At 54.0% G+C, this 20581-nt stretch overlaps 5 protein-coding genes across 5 annotated transcripts; 3 read left to right on the top strand and 2 right to left on the bottom strand.

The window, feature by feature from the left end:
* Positions 1 to 577: 577 nt before the first annotated feature.
* On the top strand, positions 578 to 3364 carry CLAFUR5_07055 (uncharacterized protein; the record flags this gene model as incomplete). The annotated part of the gene is made up of 2 exons (XM_047906203.1): positions 578 to 1518; positions 1567 to 3364. The coding sequence occupies 2 exons, from the start codon at positions 578 to 580 to the stop codon at positions 3362 to 3364; spliced, it is 2739 nt and encodes a 912-aa protein (XP_047763299.1).
* A 2223-nt stretch (positions 3365 to 5587) lies between these two features.
* Positions 5588 to 6723, bottom strand: CLAFUR5_07054 (Ras-related GTP-binding protein A; the record flags this gene model as incomplete). The annotated part of the gene is made up of 2 exons (XM_047906202.1): positions 5588 to 6464; positions 6515 to 6723. The coding sequence occupies 2 exons, from the start codon at positions 6721 to 6723 to the stop codon at positions 5588 to 5590; spliced, it is 1086 nt and encodes a 361-aa protein (XP_047763298.1).
* Positions 6724 to 7396: 673 nt separating this feature from the next.
* Positions 7397 to 8748, top strand: CLAFUR5_20228 (putative rhamnogalacturonase; the record flags this gene model as incomplete). The annotated part of the gene is made up of 2 exons (XM_059463064.1): positions 7397 to 7870; positions 7942 to 8748. 2 exons carry the CDS (start codon positions 7397 to 7399, stop codon positions 8746 to 8748), a joined length of 1281 nt encoding a protein of 426 aa, XP_059319032.1.
* Positions 8749 to 11159: 2411 nt separating this feature from the next.
* Positions 11160 to 11732, top strand: CLAFUR5_07053 (uncharacterized protein; the record flags this gene model as incomplete). The annotated part of the gene is made up of 2 exons (XM_047906201.1): positions 11160 to 11421; positions 11494 to 11732. 2 exons carry the CDS (start codon positions 11160 to 11162, stop codon positions 11730 to 11732), a joined length of 501 nt encoding a protein of 166 aa, XP_047763422.1.
* Positions 11733 to 12230: 498 nt separating this feature from the next.
* CLAFUR5_07052 (THO complex subunit 2) lies at positions 12231 to 19419 on the bottom strand (the record flags this gene model as incomplete). The annotated part of the gene is made up of 2 exons (XM_047906200.1): positions 12231 to 19086; positions 19172 to 19419. 2 exons carry the CDS (start codon positions 19417 to 19419, stop codon positions 12231 to 12233), a joined length of 7104 nt encoding a protein of 2367 aa, XP_047763297.1.
* Positions 19420 to 20581: the final 1162 nt, after the last annotated feature.

Below are 20581 nucleotides of genomic sequence, written 5' to 3'. Positions count from 1 at the left end.
CTTACCTCCAGATAATATCACCTCCCTCCCTCCCTCCCTCCCTCCCTCCCTTCCGGCACCTGCGAGCTGAACCTACATTGCATTACCGAGCAGCCAACTGCATCTCTGCCGCCTCGACTCTGTACAGCAGCGCTCGTCAGTCCACCTCAGGCTCTCCGTCGACCGTCAGCACCAGAAGCCGAACTTCAAACCTTGCTATCCTCTTGGGCGGTCTTTCTTCTTCCTCAGCCTTGCCTGCATATTCTCTGCACCCGCTTGTACTGCACCTGGGAGCCCTTCACCTGCGTCAACCACGTCCCGCCTGCATCGTCTTTGGCATTCACTGCATGCAACCACCCTTTACCGGCCTCACTCGCTTGGAGCAAACGTCCTGAAACACCACTTTCCTACTGTCTCACCTGGACTCCCGGCATTTCTGGCCCCGAGACTTGGCATCGATGCACCGTACCAGTTGATGAAGTGAGAAAGTATCAAGCCAGCGGTTCATCAACTTCAGCTGGGCCGTACCTGTCGCTCCGTGACTTTCGATGCCGAGCATTCCTTACTGAACCTCACCACTGCCGACATACCGGGGACCATGTTTTCAAGCACAGCTGCAGAGCCAATGCGAGCATTTCCGCTCCACGAACGTCAACCCAGCGATCAATCGCGGTCATATGCCAACCCACCTCGACACTTGGTCGAGTTGCCACGTCCACTGGAGCCCCGGCCCACCCATCAACTGCACTCAGCACACTCTGAAGCTTCTCGCGATCGAAGGCGATCAGATGGTTTTGGCCAACCAGCGCCCATGCAGCCAGAGTACCGACCACAGACACAGAATCTTCCACGACTTCACGACATTTTAACGTCAGGTCCTTCAGCACCAAGCCCGCCAACATATGGAGGCAGCTGGAACAATACAGCTGGGCCACCAGCTCTCCAGCAGAACGGCGATGGCCATTACAGCCATAATGGATGGCACCCACCCATGGTAGAGCCACCCCGCGGTCATGAATCCTCTTATCATTCTCAGCAGGGCCGTCGTTTAGAGTTACCGATATTGGAGACTAGCCCAGTGACGAGACACGACAGCCATGTGCCTCAACAATCACCATATCACACCTACCACGAGCCACGAAGAGAGTACGATCCTAGACGCGAACGCCCACATGAGCCACCTTCAGCATCCTACTTACCGAACCGTGCAGAGGAGCAGCATTATAGGAGTCCTGCCGGATCCATTGATCGACCACGGACCCATGCATTTCCACCTAATGCTCCTGAGTCATCGAAGAAGTACATCGGTGTTAGAGAGGTTCCTGGCGAAGGACAATTCCACCTCTACGAAGGTGGCTACCGCATTCCCACCTCAGTCGACGGCGAGAACGTCAATCCTGCCTGGGGCCTCACTAAAGCAAATAAGCCAAGGAAACGCTTGGCCATGGCATGCCTAGACTGTCGCGAGAAGAAAATCAAGTGCGAGCCTGGAGCCAGCAGCTGCCTGCAGTGCGAGAAGGCTAAGCGGCCGTGTCGAAAGTATGTATACCACCTCATACTTGAAGTGCTTGGCTAATGTTTGATAAGAGCTCCTACCCACCAATCCCAGTCCGAGCCGGGCACGACGCCTGTATGGCAAAGCAGTGCTGGATCTCCAGTCCGCAACACAGGCTTTCCCGATCCAAACCACGCAAACATTCGCGAACTCGAATTCGACCCTTCCACGAAACGCAGGACGCTTGATGATGATTCTCCTTCTGGTGGACCTGCCAAGAAGCATAGATCGACATCACCAGTACAGGCAGTAAACGGCAATGGTTTGCCTGGACACGGCTCAGCAAGTCTTCACACCTCGCCGGTCATGCCGAGATCACCAGGAAAAGTCGTGTGTTTGGAGGAAGACCCGTACGCGGCAGAGCCTGAAATGACACTGACTCTCCTAGAGTACTACCTAACAGACGTCAACGATGCGACGTATCGCATGTTCCCGCGGCACCATTTGATGCATTGGCTTCGTGCATATCCTCAGAAGTCCCAAAATGAGAGAATGGTGCTGTACGCCATCCTCGCTCTTGGCTCCACTTTCGCGGACGATCAGTACTCAGGATTCGGGAAACATTGCGCAAACATTGCCACAGAGGCTGTGCTCTCCAAGTCTGGTCGTTCCACCATGGCCTTCATACAGACACGCTTAATTCTGGGCCTATATCACTTCGCAAGAGGCGCTAACAGCGCCGCTTGGGAGTATATTTCCGCTGGCGTCAGCGCAGGGAGCTACTTGTGCTATCATACAGAGGATGGGTGTGCCGAGGACGAGACAGCCGGAGAACGGCGCAGCGAATTCGCTCTTTCCAAAGAGCAGCTGATCGAGTGCAAACGGCGGACCTTGTGGTCTGGCTTTATCATGGATCGATATTGCGGCGCCACGCACACGATGATCAATAACCAGGACATCTTCATCCGCCTACCTTGTACAGATGATGCTTTCGAGCGCGGTTTCGCCTCCAACGCCCCGTATCATAACAATGGCATCGTCGATCCTTCCAGGGCCATACTTACTGCGTCCAGCGCTCTTTCACCCATGGCCTGGGTCATCTTAATATCCGCAATCTGGGGGGATGTCGTCAACTTCATCAACCGATCGGTACATCGCGCTCCGAACTCGTACGAAGATCAATATGAAAAGTTCTACGACGACACCCACGCCGCGTTGCAAGGTTGGCAATCGCGCTTACCAGATCATCTGCAGTTCTCGCGACCCAACGCAGAGAGAAGCATACAGGGGGGATATGCTGGACCTTTCGTTTCGATGCATATCTTGTACCATCTCTCTTTCTTGAAGATGAACAGATTTGTGAGGCATGAGTACATTTCGAAGTCGATTGCAAGGAACGTACGAGGCACACATCGACATGCCCTTGAGATTCTACAAGTCATGAGCTGCTTGCGGGCCGCAAATGATGGTCTGGCAAAGGAGAACCATCAAACATTTTCTCTCACCATGTCGTTTGCAGGCTACGCAATTCTGGCTGCCATCGACGTCGTTGGAGCTGGTGGTCTGGACTCAGGCTTGACTACGACACTGGATCTCATTGGCTGTGGTTTGGAGTCGTTGCGCGAACTCGGCAGATACTGGAACAGCGCAAGGGATCAGCACAAGGCGTGCGAAAAGCGATTCTATCAGATTCACAATGTCCTCAAGCATCCATTCACAGCACGCAGCGGCTGCTGGCTCGGGCGAGAATGGGGCGTGCACTCATCACTGGAACGTGAGTTCGACCTGAAGGACGATTGCATTTATGGCGTCTCGGACAGGGACTACTTCGATGCCTTGAAAGAGGATACTCCGGAAGGGAGGCCAAACGGCACTTTACGCATCGCTTGAACGGCGTTGTTGCATTATATCGACAGCAGGCTACTTGTTGAATGCCAGAGAACGTGCCACCCGAGACATAGGACAACAGGACTACGATTGATGACAGTCTCATCGCAAGGGGCGGAGGGCGGTGGGCATGTAACAAACTATTATTTTCGGACTTGCAAATGTAACAAGCAATGTACTCGATGTGTCGCCGGCTTATCAAAGCTGCGGCAACATATCTTCACTCCAATCACTTCCGTCTCATTACTTCACGATTCTCCTCTGCAGCGCGATGTCAGCTTTCGGCCTTATAGAGCACGCCCTCTGTGTAGCAAGCCGTCCCAGAGCGGCCGGCCCACGAGCGTAGGCGTACCCGCTCGAGCCACACATGGCTCATTTCGGCTGCGGACCTTGACTCGGCAAGCCGTGGGAATCTCGTTCCTCCACTCCGACCTCGGTATGATTCCCGAGACACGAAGAGAAACCGACCACGGTGATTGTGATTTGCTGTGCCGCACCCAGCGACAACTTCAACTTACAAGGGATCGGCCGAGACCAGATTCCAAGCGTGGTATCCAATGATCCGCCACCACCATGCTGCGTGTGGCACTCGCTAAAAGGGACAGACAACCAGACCAGGCAACATGTGGTCTTCTCGCAGGAGTCTGCAAGCCGCAGGGCACGAGATCTCTCAGCCGCTCATAAACGTCATCATGGATTTGCACATCACTGCACATCTCTGTACAACGTTTTCCGCGTGTGGCGCCAAAATTGACTTGTCGTGATTTGATCAAGGCGCGGGAAGGCAAACGGTTGATCAACCGCGAGTGATTCGGCAAGTGCATTGACGGACGCAGGTCTAATTAAGCGTGGCGACCGAGCGCTAGCCACACCGGAGTACGAGCTTGCGAGTACGTAGGTGAGGCGTCAGCGAGGGAGTGAAGCTCGATACCAGCCCTCAACTAGCCTTGGCGCCCGCTCTGATTGGTCAACTTTCAAGTTTTAGGGTCACGTGACCTACCGCACTGTGCCTGTTAGCGAACTCGCAAACATATACTCGTCGCTAACGCCTATGTCGTCGTATAACAAGTACTATACGTCGGGTAGCGGTAGCGTAGATCGTACGCTACTTTATAGTCTAGAAGGGTTAGTAGAGAGCTCTACTTCGCTACGCTTACCTTTAGAGGTTTATAACCGCTAATAGCACATTTTAAATTGTCTACGGTATATACTATAAGTTATACTATACGACGTAGTACTTAGTATAATAATAGCCCCGTATAGTAAGGACCCCCTACGTAAAAAATTTAAGATAGGAAAGAAACAGTATAATCTATAAAACTAGGGATCTCGATTAGAAAGTATAGGGCATTAGTTTATAAGGTGTAAAAAAGCTATATTATTTGAAAGCAGTACCTTGTTAGCTCTTATGTAGGCCACGTTGTTGCCCTGAATTAGTTATCGCAATCTCCTCGGCCGATACCTATTATATCCTTGCACCCTGTAATGCTCATTTCAACCTCATAATCTCATCTCACGCTGCAAGGTTATGCCATCTTTTCACATGATCCGTTGCGTGTAAGCGAGGTGTGGTGAGCAGGGCATGCCCATGAGCTGGATGATAACGCAACTTCCTAACACGACCACCACAAGCGAATCACCAGCATCAACCAGCATCAAACCAAGTCCAGGCACGGTACTTTATCCCTTGCTCTCGAGCTAAGAGATCCGGCATCACCGGCTGCAGTGAGCCGAAGGACCCCGGCTGATGCCAGCATGCATGAAACCAGCGTGGCGGTTCCGCGCGGGTTAGATTTAGTCGTGGCATGCAGCAGCAAACCCTGGTCATGACTGCAGCCGAGCTCGTGAGATCCCAGCTCGTTTATTGATTCGGCACCGACGCTCTGCTTGAGCCGACGTTGTTGGGATGCACGCTGTGCCAAGATTGGTGTCTGCCGGCACGTATCGATCCTCATCATGCACTCCGTGTAGCTGCATAGGCAAGGGATTTTGCCAAAGAATAAGTTACGTGGCCATTCGCAGCAGGTGCATCACTCGCGGCCATCGCTTGGCTCGGCTTCTGGTTGCTGAAAGCCGGAACATACGAGGTACGAGGCTCACGGCAGGGATTGATGAAGCTGCCCACGCCCTCGCAAAGCTGCAAACGTAAGAAGATGGTGGCCTCCTTGGTATACCGACACCAAAAGCCGAGCGTTGCCAACGAATGCCACATTGATGCATGGCTTCTCAACCATCGTTCAATCGGCCATGAGAAGCATTATCGTAGTCATCATTTCGCCAGTCATTGCCCGATTGGAGTTGTTCTCGTGCGTAGCTCGTCTGTTGAGGATCTTTGCTCTTCCTTTCCACGATATCGAGATGCGCGAATTCGCGCCTGGCGAGTTGGACGTTAACTCTTGCCGCGTTGAAGGAAGCCTCGTCGCTTGGCATGACTACTGCCAAGTTGGTGTTTTCGGTGAGTCGGGTGATGAAGAACATGAACGCGCCAGTCTTGATCTGCATCTCTGCGAAGGACACTTCGGACGGCATCATCCCGGTGTGCCTTGACATGGAGTGTTTGTGGGTCTTTAGAATACTGCTGATACGCTCGAAGCGATCTTTGTAGGGGTTTGCTGCCTCGCCTGAGCGTGTAATGTGAGTGACAACAAGGCAAGTTGTCCGCTCGTACAATATCATCTCTCGGGCATCGAGGAGATCGGCCAGCTTCTGGAGCATGTCCTCGATGACTGTCGCATTTGGGACTAGAAAGTAGATGACCTGCGTCCAGGCGCGATACAGACTCTGGTCCCAGATGGAGCTCGGGCAGAGGTCGACTTGCTTGCCAGCGAAGCCTTCCTCTTCACAGACGGCTCGGACATCTTTGGTGCGTTGCTGATAGATGGCGTTCTTCTGATCAGGCGGTACAAGATCCATCTTGTGAACGAGGACGAAGATCTTGCTGTTTGGACTGTACTCTCGTAAAGCTCGGATGGTTGAAGCAAAACTGAGCATATCCAATGCTGTCTCTTTTGACGAGATGTCGAAGACGAAGATGAGGACGGCAACAGATGTGAAGACATGGGATCGCTGGTTCGTGAGATATGATTCAACGAAGGAATCCTGACTGCCAGAATCAGCCCGGAAGTGGATCATAGAGGCTTCATACATGCTCACCCTCCACAGTCCCAGAGATTCAACATGAGGTTACCCATGAACTTGATGTTACTGTGTTCGACATCGACCGTGGCCCCGAGTCTCCGGACGTCCTTGGCGACGTAGTTGCTGAAGATGATGCTTCTCATTGACGATTTGCCAGCACCGCTCCTACCCATCAGCAGGACCTTGCGCTGCCTCTGGCGCTTGCCACGTTCCAGGGAGCTCATCTTGGGCGGCGGTATATTGTCACGTCTTTGACGGAATCGGAGTGGCTGACAGCTCTTTTGTACCCATCCAGCACATTGAGATGATGAATGAGATGTCCGGTATCAGTCTCGTGGGATAGGAGGCGTCAGTATCAAAGTGTGGGATAAGCCGTGGCAAGGCCATCTGATTGGCTGAGCCATCATCTCATCCTTGTTCGGGTTCCATCACACTTTTGCTTTTCGACCTCACGTCTTTCTCTACAACATCTTCTCTTCCATCTCTCATCGGCACGACAATCCCTATTCGATGATATTCTTGTCTGCTCACGATAACATCAACCTTATCATGTCTTTCGCTGCTCGCATCATCGCGAGTGTTTCATATACACTTCGCCATCACCCATCGCCCACGCTGAGCCGACGCGTGCGTCGATACGAGTGGTGGATGTCCAGCTACTTTACATCTTGCAGTGGTCCGACAGTCGTTTCAGTGACCTCGCTTCAGCATGAGACCATCTAACAACGCAGAGGACGCGACACGTCTTCCACCGCCGTGTGCAACCCGATCACTTATCATGCAGGCGCATAGGTCTTGTCATTCCCAATGTAGGTCCTCTTCTGTTCCCTATACGCCCATTTCTGCAGCCCTTGGAGGCTTGTCGCTCGTTAAGCTTCTTTTTCTCTTCACATCAAAATGCTTGCCGCCACATTCCTGGCCGCCGTGATGGCTGTGGCAGCGCCGGCCGCTGCTCAGTCCGCAGACATTACTGACTCTGTTGGTCCCTTGACCACCATTGAGGACAAGAAAGCAGTCAAGACTTGCGATATCACTGACTATGGCGCGAAGGCCGACGGCGAGACGGACATTTCCTCGGCCATTACGAAAGCCTTTGCGGACTGCAAAGCGGGTGGTGTACTCGTGATACCAGAGGGCGACTATGCTCTGCAAGAATGGGTGCTTTTGAATGAAGGCGAGGCGTGGGCCTTCCAGCTGGATGGCACGATCTATCGAACAGGCACCGAATATGGCAACATGATCTTCATTGAGCATACGACAGATTCCGAATTCTTCTCCAGCACCGGTGCAGGCGCCATGCAAGGCTATGGATACGAAATCTACAAGAATGGCGGGGACGCTGCACGACTGCTTCGATTCTACGATGCACCAGTTTCTCGATACATGATGTTATCCTTGTGGATGCGCCGGCACTCCACTTCGTGCTCGACACTTGCGACAAGGGCGAAGTCTACAATATGCTCATTCGAGGTGGCAACAAAGGAGGGTTGGACGGCATTGACGTGTGGTCTACCAACATCTGGATTCACGATGTGATGGTAACCAACAAAGATGAATGCGTGACCGTCAAGTCACCTTCCTCCAACATCTTGGTTGAGAACATCTACTGCAACTGGTCTGGAGGCTGTGCGATGGGATCTCTTGGCGAAGATGTGGACGTGAGCAACATCACGTACAGGAATGTTTACACCTGGAACTCCAACCAGATGTACATGATCAAGTCCTACGGCGGGAGTGGTACTGTCAAAAATGTCCTGCTGGAGAACTTCATCGGCCATGGTAATGCGTACTCACTCGACATTGATCAATACTGGGCCAGCATGGACGAGATCAGCGGCGATGGTGTGCAGCTCTCTAACATCGCCGTATCGAACTGGACCGGAACATGCGCCGACGGCTCTGCACGTGGACCTGTAAAGGTTCTGTGCGCTGATGGGAAACCATGCACCGGGGTAGACATCACGGACTTTGCGATGTGGACAGAGAAGGGGGATGAGCTGGTCAACCAATGCCAGTCTGCTTACACCGAGGCTGATCCTGCTCCTTTTCGCTTGAAGGAAGGCTCGGGAAGCGAATATAGAGTCACAAAGAAGACGGTCTCGACAGAACCATCTGGCTACGATGCACCGAAGATGTCGGATGACTTGGACGAAGCGTTTGGCACCACTGTCGAGATCCCCATTCCATCTTATCCCAAGAGCTTCTTCCCAGGCATTGCACCGATCCATGCATTGGCTGCCAGCGCCTAGGTCAGCATGTTGCACGACACATCGCACGTCTTAGCTCTCATGCTGCGGTTGTGCCCATGGAGAAGCCCGCGACTTTGCCGAGGAAGAATATATCTAGTCTTACACCTCACACCTGTACAAAGCCTTCTTCATCGTCAGGCCCCCAAGGGCGTCACAACAAAAACTGAACTTGTGAAAGCTACACATGCGATGCCCAACCCAATCTCAACAACCATCTGGTTGTCCTCCCTCTCCCGTGCCGTCGCCACAGCTGTCGTCCAAACTCAGCTTCATTCCTCTCGGAGATCAAGCATTTGCGGCAAGTACAGCGCTTCACAGGATCCTCCCTGAACTTGCCACAAGCTTCGCCGCACCCCAGCAATCGCCGCACCCCAGTGACTTTTTATCATCAACACCACCAATATTGCTCATATCAACTTGATTCATTTCCCAATGTGTTCGCAGCTATCTGTTTCCATATTCTGCATACTCATATTGCGTAAAAACACGTTGTGTTGCCGAGAGGTTGGTGTTGACGCTTCGGCATGGGATTTTGGTGAGAGCCCCACCAAAGCTTCATGCGCCCGTGTCGAGATTCACGCGTTTCTTGCTTTCTCACCACCTCACCACATACAACAACACACCATGGAGCCCACTATAGTGCCCACAGGCTCTCAAATTCTGTATTCGCGATGCTATTCTGAGCAACTTGAGCTACATATCGTGTATTTTGAGCGTGTGTGGCAATTGATACAAGCCAGCAACACCATGTGTCGGAACGCGAGAATCCGAGCTGGGGTGCGGCGATTGCTGGGGTGCGGCGAAGCTTGTGGCCCTGAACTTTCCACAAAACATCATTCTCCGAGAGAGTTGCGGCTCTCCCCAGCGAGTCCGCCGTGCCCTCAAAAGTAAGATTGCGCTACAACGAGGGATTCACTAGCGACTACCGTAGTCTACCGCTTTGCCATCTACCGAGACTGGGGTTCCTGCCTGCCACTACCGGGATGTCAATCATGAAGCTAAAGCATAACGTGGCTGGTCCGCGCGCGCGAGCGGGGCTAGTCTTCTGCCCAGAGGCGCTAACAAAGCGTTCCGTCGACGGACTGAGCTTTAGGATCGCGGCTAGTAGGGACTGTTTTGTGAAGACATCTGAAACATTGCAGGCTCTGCGGGATTTAGCTGTGTTTGTGGAAGTAGCGAGCCAAGACTTTAGTTCCAACGTCTTTGTAGCGCGAGAAGGACTTTCAGGGCTGGCATGACCTTGCAGATTTGGTTGTTTCTCTTCATCTTGATAGCATCGTCAACTGAGAATTACCCGAAATGGAAAGCATAGTCCGGGATGCGATAGGAAGACGACTCCCGCCGGCCATTTCTCGCCGGATGAGAGGGAAGTAGCCAACATGATACGTACCCTCCTCGCGCGACCAACAACAGTTTGTACCTCTGGATGAGGCGTGGTGTGAATGAAGGCAGGGGTGTGACTTTTCTCCTCAGCGGCGTCAAAACAACCACTACCAAGAGATCCAACCAAGCTACCGCGCATGCGTTCAGGAGGATTGTCGCAGTACAACCCGCTTGTGGTATCCATCAGCTGTCGCTTCTGGATGATGTGGAAGCGACAACACAAATGCGACTTCCAGGTATGGTAAGCAGTCTTTCGTGGGGTGTCTCGTGCTCACAGCGCTGGACTCAAACGCCGTGCGCAGCAGCCAGCGAAGCATCACCACTCTGTGCCTCGCCGCTTCAGTGGACTCGGCAGCCGTCGTTGCTCGATCTCACCCGTGCCGCGTCCTGATCATGGGTAGGACTGTGCTCCATTCACTGTGTTCGCGTATGAGGCCTTGAAGCAAGTACGCTCTGCGTGATGAACGAGGGTTGCAACCCTGTCAATCTATTAGCAAGCGCGACATGAATCTGCTCGACCTAGCTTGACCTGAGTTGCCATCTCTTCTCGGCTTCCTCGCAACCACATGGAAATGCAGTGTTGACATACCCGTTGACGTATGTCGTGTGCTCCTGCCTGCAAACATTCAGCATCAGCGGCTCTCGTCGTCCCCATCCCATATGCGTTTGGTCACAGTCGTTCAAGGCCGACTTGCGAAGGTGTCGCTCCTACCTGAGCGACCGGATTGCATACTTGTCAAATGGCAGCTACTCCGGGACAAACGGGCAGTATCGATCTGAAAATTGCTTCCGTCTCATTAGACCTCGTTGCGTCCACGCATTGTTCTTCACGTTGACGTTTGGGAGATGTGCTTTGAACAGCACAACTTCACACCAAAACTTCCTGTGGTCCAAGCTCCCAATAACCTCACACCTCGGCCCCACGTGCATGCGACCCATGAAGTGAATCGCAAAACACCACCGAATTGCTGCAGGTACCGATACACGCACACTCACTCATCAACCATACCTCTACACCACCAAACACAATGTTCGCCTCCCGCCTCTTCACCTGCGGCCTTCGAACCCCAATCCTCGCCGGAGGTCTCGCATTCGGCACGACTCTAGCCTTCTCGCCCCTCCTCCAACAGCACCGACACGCCCTCCGCCTCGACTCCTCCCCTTCCAGCGCATCGCCAAAAGACTGGTCTTTCTCCCAATATCAATCCGACGCGAGCGTTCCCATCGTAAAGTCCTCCGGGGATCTCAATGCACGCGCTGTACGACAGCTCTCGGCAGGGAGCATAATAGGTAAGGACAAGCATATCGACATGATCGCACCACCACGGCCAACGAGAAAAGGTATTGATACTTGGTGATCAGGGCTCGTAGCTGGCCTCGCCGTCTCCACCTTCAGCAAATCCCTGGTGCTCCTTATTGGATTGCTAGTGGCAGGCGTGCAAACGGCAGAGAGTTATGGGATACACATCGTCCCTTACAAGAGCATGCAGAAGTATGTGAAGGGGATTGATCTGAGGAGTGTGGTGCAAGATAATGTTGCGTTTAAGATCAGTTTTGGGATGATGTTTGCATTGAGTGCATTTGCGGAGCTGCCGCAGTAGGGCCAGAAAGGGGAGGGGTGTATGTATGAAAAGGACGAGAGAACAAGGTGTACGAGCGCAAGAGGGCACGACGAAGAGGCCCTGATGGCCCTGGATATATACTAGAGTGACAGGATGGGGTCAACACAATGCCTTGCTCAAGCAGACACGCCTTTTATCCTACATAATGACACAAGACGAACTCCGCCGAATGCTGAGCACCTCGCTCTGCTTCACATCAAAACCAGCGCCTTGCTATGCTCCACTGGTACAACAGCTGGGTATCCTTCTTTCATCCTATCAATTCCACAACACCGAAGTATGCTTTCATTCAGTCCTCTTGCGGATCGACCGTTGGTAGTCAGACAAGATCCCGTAACTATCTCCATCTCCCACAAAATACGTCGAATACTGCTCTTCGTCTTCCTTCAAGTCGAGGCACTACCTCTCCTTGCTTGCCCCTTCATACGCTCGCTGATTGTTCTCCAATGACTGAACTTCACCATGCAAACCCAAACACTACTTGGCGCTGCGTCTGCGCTTAGGATCGAATCCACCAGTCTCTTCATGGCGACGCTTCCTGTCTTGTGCGGCACCGTCATCTCGAGGACCTCTGGCACTGGGCTCCCTCCTCTCATCTGGAGCACCAGGACCACGTGGCGGACCTCTCATGTCTTGATTGGGGCCAGGCATCCTGCCTCCTCGGCGTCCGTCGTCGGGTGGTCCATCTCTGCGAGGTCCACGTGCCTCATTGCCACGTTCCCAATCTGGACGAGGTGGCCCTCCAAACGAGCCTTGCATGTCTCCTGGACCACGTGGTTGGCGTTCAGGATGTCTCTGCTGGCTGTCTCTTGCAGGTCCATCGCGAGGTATGCCCTGATCTCGTGGTCGACGATCATCGCGAGGTCCGCGACGGTCTCGGCCATCTTCCGGACCACCAGGTGGTGGAGGTGGAGGCGGCTGTGACATCGGACCGGCATTGTCCCGTCGAGGCTCTCTACTGGGATCGCGGCTATCCCGTGGCCGACCTGAACGATCGTCCTCACGGTGTCTGCTTGGAGTATCGCTCTGGCGTGATTGGAACAGCTCTTGGCGCTGAGGATTGCCTGGGCCATCGAAGGATTGCCGACTATCGAATTGTGGCCGATTCAACGGAGGCTCCATGGAGGATGCGATGGTAGGTACGTTAGACCTAGGCCCCGAACCAGGTCCATTGGGTGGTGCCGCCGTGAAGCTTGGCTGCCGCGAGGAAGCACCTCTGAAATTCACGCCTTGCCCATTGGGTCCTGCACCGTTAGAGGTGCCTTGTAGAGTAGCATTGATGCTATTGCGCTGTCTCTCGGTACGTCGCTGTCGCTCATTCGCTGATGCAGGGCCACTGGGAGGGGCAGCACTCGCGGGCGATGGTCCTGTGGGCGTGCCGGATGGCAGTCCAGCGCGTCCAGGGCCTCGAGGACCTGATGGTGCAGATGCAGTAGGCGAGCCAGCGGCATTGCGAGGACCATTAGGTGCCACGCTGGTGTTGATAGGTGGGGGCACTTGACCGAATGCCGCAGCTCTGCTTGGGTGCATCGCAGGTCCATTCTCGCTTGCAGGCGTGCCTGGCGCAGATCCATGTGCAGAGCCACGATCGAACTGCTGACCGGAACCGCTAGATTGCCGAGCAGGTGGACGGAACGCGGCAGGAGAGTCTGGTGGACGACTCATCGTGGGAGACGCCGCAGGCGGATCATTGTTCCGTGTGTTGATTGGAGCAGTGAAGTTACGGCCACCTCGACCGGGCGGACCATTAGACTGCCTAGGTCCTGATGGCGCGTCCTGAGACGCATTCAGACGACCATAGCTTGATTCGGATTGCGGCGGACCCATCTCTCGTAGCCTCCCACGCTTTGGTCCGGTTGGCGCGATGTCGACCTGTTGCTCTGGTCGGCCAGGAGCGTCCAACGGTGGGCGCACTCTGCCATCATTGCGCAGTGGACCACGCTCCTCCGGGCGAGCATCTCGCTCTCTGCGAGTATCTAGGCCTTCTCTGCCTCTGCGTGGGCTCGATGCGTTCGCAGATGGGTCGGCATTGATCATTGCTAGCCGAGCTGGGTTGACAATGACTTGTCCATCTTGCTGCGGAGGCTCTGACGTCGTAGTGCCTCGCGATGACGGCCGGGAACCTTGTTGGCCATCTGCTGTGACGACAGAGGAGATGTGGTTCATTCTATCGGGATGCACACCTCCGTCTGAAGCACGGCTGACTGGCTGAGGCCGATCTCGGCTCTGGAGAGGTGTTTCTCGACGAGAGATTGTTCGTGCATCGTCTCTGGGGAGGCGAGCATCGCGCTCTAGAGGACGATCGAAAGGTCGCTCGTCTCTGTAGCTACGTGAAGCTGCACCTGGCGGAGTTCTACCCCGGCTTCGGTGACCAGGCGACTGATCTCGTGAACCGGGTCTGGCTTCGGATGGGCGTTCTAGCCTGCCATATCCATCATCACGTCCGCCATGCCGACCAGAGTTTCTAGATGACTGTTGGCCGGGTAGAGGTCTTGATGGAACTGGCTCTATGCGCGAGGCAACCGTCGGGGTTTGATGTGATGAATCTGGTCGCTGCGAATTGCTCGATGACAAAGGCGGCCTTCTGTCTACTGGCGCTGGAGTGGCTGGTTTCGACTCGGCCCTTGGTGTGTTTCTGGCGGCAGAGGGTGCTTTGACGTCTCCACGACTTGGCTTTTGGGTGAGTTTTGCGACAGACGTAGCTTCATCTTTCATCTCAACATCGCCGTCCTTTGACTTTGCCGGCTTCTCGTCCTCAATCTCGCCATCCTCTGGTCCGCCAGCAGCTGACTCCTTCCTGCCAGTCCCGTTCACGAGCGTTACTGGGCTAGGCTTGAACTCTGCCGCACTTGCATTCAGCTTCGGTGTACCCGCAGAGGGCTGTGGCGTTTCGGCGCGAGCAGAAGTCGCACGGCTCCCTGCTCTTGGGCCATCCTTTGCAGGATCGTTAAGCCTGAAGGCTTGTGGCAACACCCAAGACTTCTCGCGGCCGTTCTTGATGAATCCAAAGAGGGTACCAGCCGACACCTTGATGTCATTCCGGTCGTCTTCTTTGTTCAAGCGCTCAAGATGATCGATCAGGTTCTTGCCCATGTGCTTGACCGACGGGAAGACCTGCCAGATTGACCGGAGTACAATGATGCCGTTGCGGATGTGCATGTACTCCTTCGACTCAAAGCAAGACAGCAAGGCCTGGCTAAGGCAGGTATGGTGGTTGTAGATGAATCGCCTGTAGGTCTCCCAATCCATCACAACCTCGGGCTCGCCATGCTCGTGCCACTTCTTGACAAAGCCAGGTAGCTTCTTGGTCGACCCAAGAGCTTCCTGCTCGTAAGTAGCCTTGTCCGCATGCCATGACATGAGAAGCTTCAGCAGTTCGCATAGAAATCGGCCAAAGTTCTGTGACTCCTTCTCCGTGCACTGAAATATGATCGACGTCAGCTGCTGCTTCTTGAACAGTTGCGTCAGCATGTGCATGAGGCTGAATCCGGTCGTGCCGTTGTCGTGTAGGATCTTCAACATCTGGAAGGAGAAGAAGGCGTCGAAAGGCGAGAGCATGGCGCGTGGCAGGAAACACTCTTGCAGCAGCGCTGAGTGCTTCGCCTCGAGATCAGCCCGTTGAGCAGCATTCGCGAGATCGCTCCTAGCGAACCAGTGATGCCTCTCCTTCTTACTGATTCTGTTTCGCACAGACATGTAGGCGCCCAAGTGTTGTTTAGGCTCTTGCTTCAGTTTCTCTCGAACGTCGATCAACGACCTCTTTCTTTTGTCGCGTTCCTTGGCGACGATGGCAGTGACATCGGAGCGGTCACTCGCGATGGCGATGATCTCAGCATCGAGTCGCTTAACCTCCTTTTGATAGCTTTCCATGGGCATGAGGATGTCTTGATGAGCCAAGGTCCAGAATGTGACATAGAAAGGTATGCTGACGCGACTTGCAAGATCTGGAAGATGCTCAGTCAGGTTGGTGATGATTGGCTCCAGCACTGGATGCCACGGTGAAGGTCGAGGCTGTGATGTTGTCGCAGTGGCATCGGTCGTATTGACTGACCCCGTTTCAGGCTCGGGAGTTCCGGACGCATTATCGATCTCTTCTTTGACTGCGGCAGCGTCCTTCATGGCAATGTCACCATTTTTCTCGTCTGACTCTTGCTTGCTCGATTCTTGCTTGATAATGGCATCAGTCGCGTTCATGCGGTGATGAAGGGCTGTTCGACAAATGGTGAGAGCAGTCCCCGGCTCAATGCCATAGTCGCGGACAAGAGATGTAGCGTCCGGGATAGCAGCCTCGAACTCCTCCGCAGTCAAGGTGTACCTGAGCACTTCAAGATACTGCTGGAAGCAAGCTTGAACTTTGTCGACGTTCCAACCCAGCACTTTCAATGGCATGAACCTTGAAGATTGGTGGTGTGCGTTCATCTGCTGTTCTTGTGCAATCGCGACGAGAATCTGTCCAATGAGACCAGGACCCTTCAGAGCCTTCACGAGACGCTGAGCTGATCCCTTCTTCTCGTGCCTCCTATCAGACAGCTGAGAGAGTATCTGGATTTGCAGCGTCTCGCCACCAGCCATAGCCAGGACCTGAGCATCGTTGATGTCCATGTCAGGTCTAATTCCGGCCATTTCCTTCAAGATCTCTTCGAACATGCCGAGATCTTTTGAGTCGCCCACACGGAATTCGGATGCCAGATACTGGAGCATGGGCGAAATATTGAGATGGGCCTGGCGAGAGTAGAGCACGGCAACGAATTGTGAAAGTGCCGATAGCCATGAGCTCGTAAGCATACCGTCGGCCTGAATGCGACTTTGACCTGCGCCACTCATGGAGCTGATGAGAGTCCACGAAAGCACATCATAGGCCAGCGGCGAGAAGTACTTGGTGCACTCCACGAGACTCGGAATCATGTTGCTGTAAGACTGGATCTGCGAGACGACCTCCATGGTGACAATGCCCGGAGCAGCGAGTGCGACCTTTCCGAGTGCTCGAGACTGTCTCTTAGACGTGTCATTCGAGACGCGACGCAGGACGTCTCTTACTTCTGCTTTGTTTCTCGCAAATGCAGTGCGCACCTCTGGACGCCGGGACGTGGCGCCGGTGAACCATTCGGCATAGACGTTGTATCTTATTTCTGTTGGCCAGAAGCATAGCAAGTCGAACACTTGATGGGACAGCTGGACGTTGTGCTTGCCACAACTCAAAGCTGGGACTAGCAATCGCTTCATAAGCTTGAGCCAGCGTGAACGATTGTTTTCTGATCGGTCAGTCGTCAAGCTCTGGTGCGCAAGACGAAGCAGAGTGCCGTATAGCATGACATCCTGACCAACATTGGCGCCGAGGTATCCCAGCAGTGTGTCGCACAGCAAGAACACATCCTCGATGGTCTGGCACACGGGCACGTTGTCGCTCCAGTCCTGGTAGTAGTGCCGGTACTCATTTCCATCGTCTTTCGAGACGAAGTCGCAATACATGTGTCGTATAGCCCTTTTTGCTGGCCTATCCGTGAACACTAGAGTGCCATCAGCTCCGGCAGTGGTGTCAAAGAGCTGCTTCCTAAGATTCTGGATTGCCGGCCGATCGCCCAGTGGCTGCAAAAATTCCGCAAATTTGCTGAGCATATGGCGTCCCAGGCGATGTATGTACTGTGGCAAATCATAGTCGAACTCTGCCAACCACGGAAAGCGCCCGAGAATATGCAAAGCCTCAGGCAGGGCACCAATGGCAAGGAGACCTTTCAGCAGGACGAGCTTCTGGTTCCTAGGAGCTGGAAGTTCCTCATCCGCTTTCGATTCAGCCTTCTTGTCCTGGGCAGGAGTAGCGGCGCCACTCCTCTCCTTGTCCATCCGGCGAGGCGGTGGCCCTTCGTCGGCCAGAGCGCCTGCCATGAGTAAAGCATTCATGCCGCCGCCAGGTCTCTCCTTAGCCTCCTTCTCGGCTTTGAGCTTTTCCAGGCGAGCTTTTTCTTTGGGCATGTCCTCATCGGAAGGATGCAGGTGCGGGTATAGGTCACGGAGGGAGATGAAACCGATCTTGATGAGAAGCGCTGCCAGGAAGATGAGGTTGTCCGGTAACTCGTCCTTGCGGCTCCGAGCCGACGATGAGTAGAAACGCAGCTTGAAGCCCAGTAGTTGTGCCGCGTCGTAGTTGCCAGGCGGTGGTAGAATGCGAGTGTCTCGCATGAACTTTCGGTCCTGATTCAGACGCAACCGCTTATGAGGGTCCGGTTCTTTGCCTCTACTATCCACCTCCGGCTTAGCCTCGAATTCCAGTAGAGGCAAAACCTCATCGTAGTTCGTGATTTTCCTGGCGCCAAGTTCGAAGAAGGCATCCATACCGACGGATTTTACGCGCTGCCAGAAGAGAACGTCTCGGCTGTTAGTGAGTTTCGCCACTTCGGCCTTGTCATCGTCACTACGTTGAGTGCGGCCAGATCGGGGAAATGCCCATTCGGGCAAGGAGCCAAATCCCTGGTCATCAAATTTGATGTTGTCCAGCATCTCGTTTTGGGGCCACCACGAGCTGGCTCGATAAAACTTGACAAAGAAGGGGTAAGCTTTGACCAACAGGCTGGCACTGATGTCCATCGTAATGTCCAGCACTCTGCCGACGTCAAGATCAAAGGCTCCCACAAGAGCCAGGACGCGTTGAAAAGCATCCTCGGCGATGTAAGGGTTGTCGTCGGGACGATTACTAGCCTCTTGCGCGGTGCTGAAGAACTCGGTCAAAAGCTTAGCGTAACCTTCGCTCTCTTCTCGTAGCAGGTTGAAATTTGCCTGGCGGTAGAGCGCATTGGTCGTCTTGCGAGTCCGCATCTTGTCAAATGTGATCCTCACGAGGCCTAACTCCTGCAGCAGAGGTATATCCAGCTCTTCCCGCATGACTTGCTGGTCTAATCCGGTGCTTGCGACAAGCTCTCGAAGGACAGCGCCCTTGTAGCTCGCATCGTACAAGAAGGAGATAGTGTTGATGGCAAGGAAATCCACGTCCAGGCCGTCGTCCTTTCGGGCAGAAATGATCTCACGTATCGCCAGTCCAGAGTGTTTACCTGACAGCCTGCCCTCCAACGCCGATCTCACCAGCTCCAGCATGATGTCGCTGAGCTGCATCTCATCTGCGGCTCGTGCCAGCTCGACCACGCTCTTGCTGCCAGCTTCTGCCCATGAAGCCACAAGATCACATGTGACGTGCTGGTACCGGTATGGCGAGCTCGGCTTGGCTGTTGTCCTGTCCTTCATGACCACATCCGATACTCCGTTCCCGTTCATCTCAGACGAAGCGTCCGGAGCGCGCTGTGAGGCTGGTGCCGGTGTCTCTATACCATCACGTGAAGTTGTCCTGTATGGGTTTTCCTTGTCAGCTTCCTCACTCGATATCTCGCGGCGGCCAAAACGGCGATGTTGTAATGTGACAGTGGACTAACGTTGCTGCGCGGATCGGCGGATTAGCTGGTGGTTCGGATGTCGCGTGGTGTTCGGTGCTCTTACGAATTTCTGGAGCAGCAGACTCTGTCTCTCTGCCGCTCTCTGCCTCATCGGTAGCCAGCTTGCCCTGTGATGTTCGCCGTGATGTGCGCGACTTCTCCGGTCGATAGGGTGAAGGGCGGCCTGAGACATCGTCTTCGGATGCCTGCCGATCGGGTCGCTTCCGCTTGTTCGTGCTGGGCGCCATCGTGGTGGATCGCTAGCACGGAGACAGGCGAGAGGGTGTTGAAGATGCGCTCGAGTCAAGCGACATGAAAGAATGCGCGTGAAGGAATGTCGAGAAAAGGATTATCTTGGTCGGTAGCACTGGCCGAAGCCGGCTTTGTTCGAGGATCTGACTGTCATGCGGCGTGAGCAATAGTCGCGATCGAGAAGTTCGTGGCAGGATATGTCGGTGAATGGAAGGCGGTGGCGGCGCGTGGTAGTTGATGTTTGCTCGTCGAGGCTGATGTCGAGAGGCTTGCCAGCACGCTCGCTGTCGTGAAGCTTGTTGGTCTTTGACTGACTAGCGTGATTCGAGGAGCGGACTTCCGTCCGCACCAATCGCGTCCTTCCCCTGCTCCACACCACCACTCGACAACATTCACCTCGACTTTCGACTTTACCATCAACAACACGGCGGCAGCAATACCTGATGCAATCATGACACAGGCTCCGGAGGGGCCGAAAGTTGGACAGACAGATGTTATTCTCTGATGGAACACTTCGACCCGCTACAAGATACATGTCTGGAGTGTGACTTTCCAAAGGCAGCGTGCCACCTTCATCGGAGAAAGACTACGGCATCAGATGTATGCAATTTGGCAACCTAGGCCCGGTCGTGGGGCTTTTTCTGGTGTCTTTGGATGGCTCTGGACCCGTCTATCGCTTCTGCTCAACGACCGAGGGGGACCAGTACACTTTGACGGTTCGTCTCTGGAGCTACATTACATGTGAATCTCATCATCGAACTCGCCACGCTTTATTGGACCATGACCCTCTATGTCTGGGCTCAAACATGGCCCATCATGAACATCCATGCCCGTGGCTGTCTTGAAACGCCATTGCCAGAGTCCACGCTCAGAGGTGTGCGGAATTTACCAGTAGTGGCAGGCATGTCAACAAGCTTCTTGACACTCACAGTATGGCGGCAACCATGGTCACCCATCAACTAGACTAAAAATCTCGTGAATGTGCTCCTCGAACCTCTGATCGTACTGCTATGGAGCATTGTAGATCACCACTGCCATAATCCTAGGAAGGAGCGATACACGCCTCACATCGCAAAAGCTGATACTATCACTTGACTCAGCTGATGAGATGTGTTGAACATCACATGCTTCTCCATCATTCGTTAACACCACGGGGCT

This window comes from Fulvia fulva, chromosome 6, assembly GCF_020509005.1.
Source record: "Fulvia fulva chromosome 6, complete sequence".
NCBI classification, from domain to species: Eukaryota; Fungi; Ascomycota; class Dothideomycetes; order Mycosphaerellales; family Mycosphaerellaceae; genus Fulvia; species Fulvia fulva.
The sequence above is the reverse complement of the archived record's forward strand: the minus strand, read 5'-3'. Positions and strand labels throughout refer to the sequence as shown.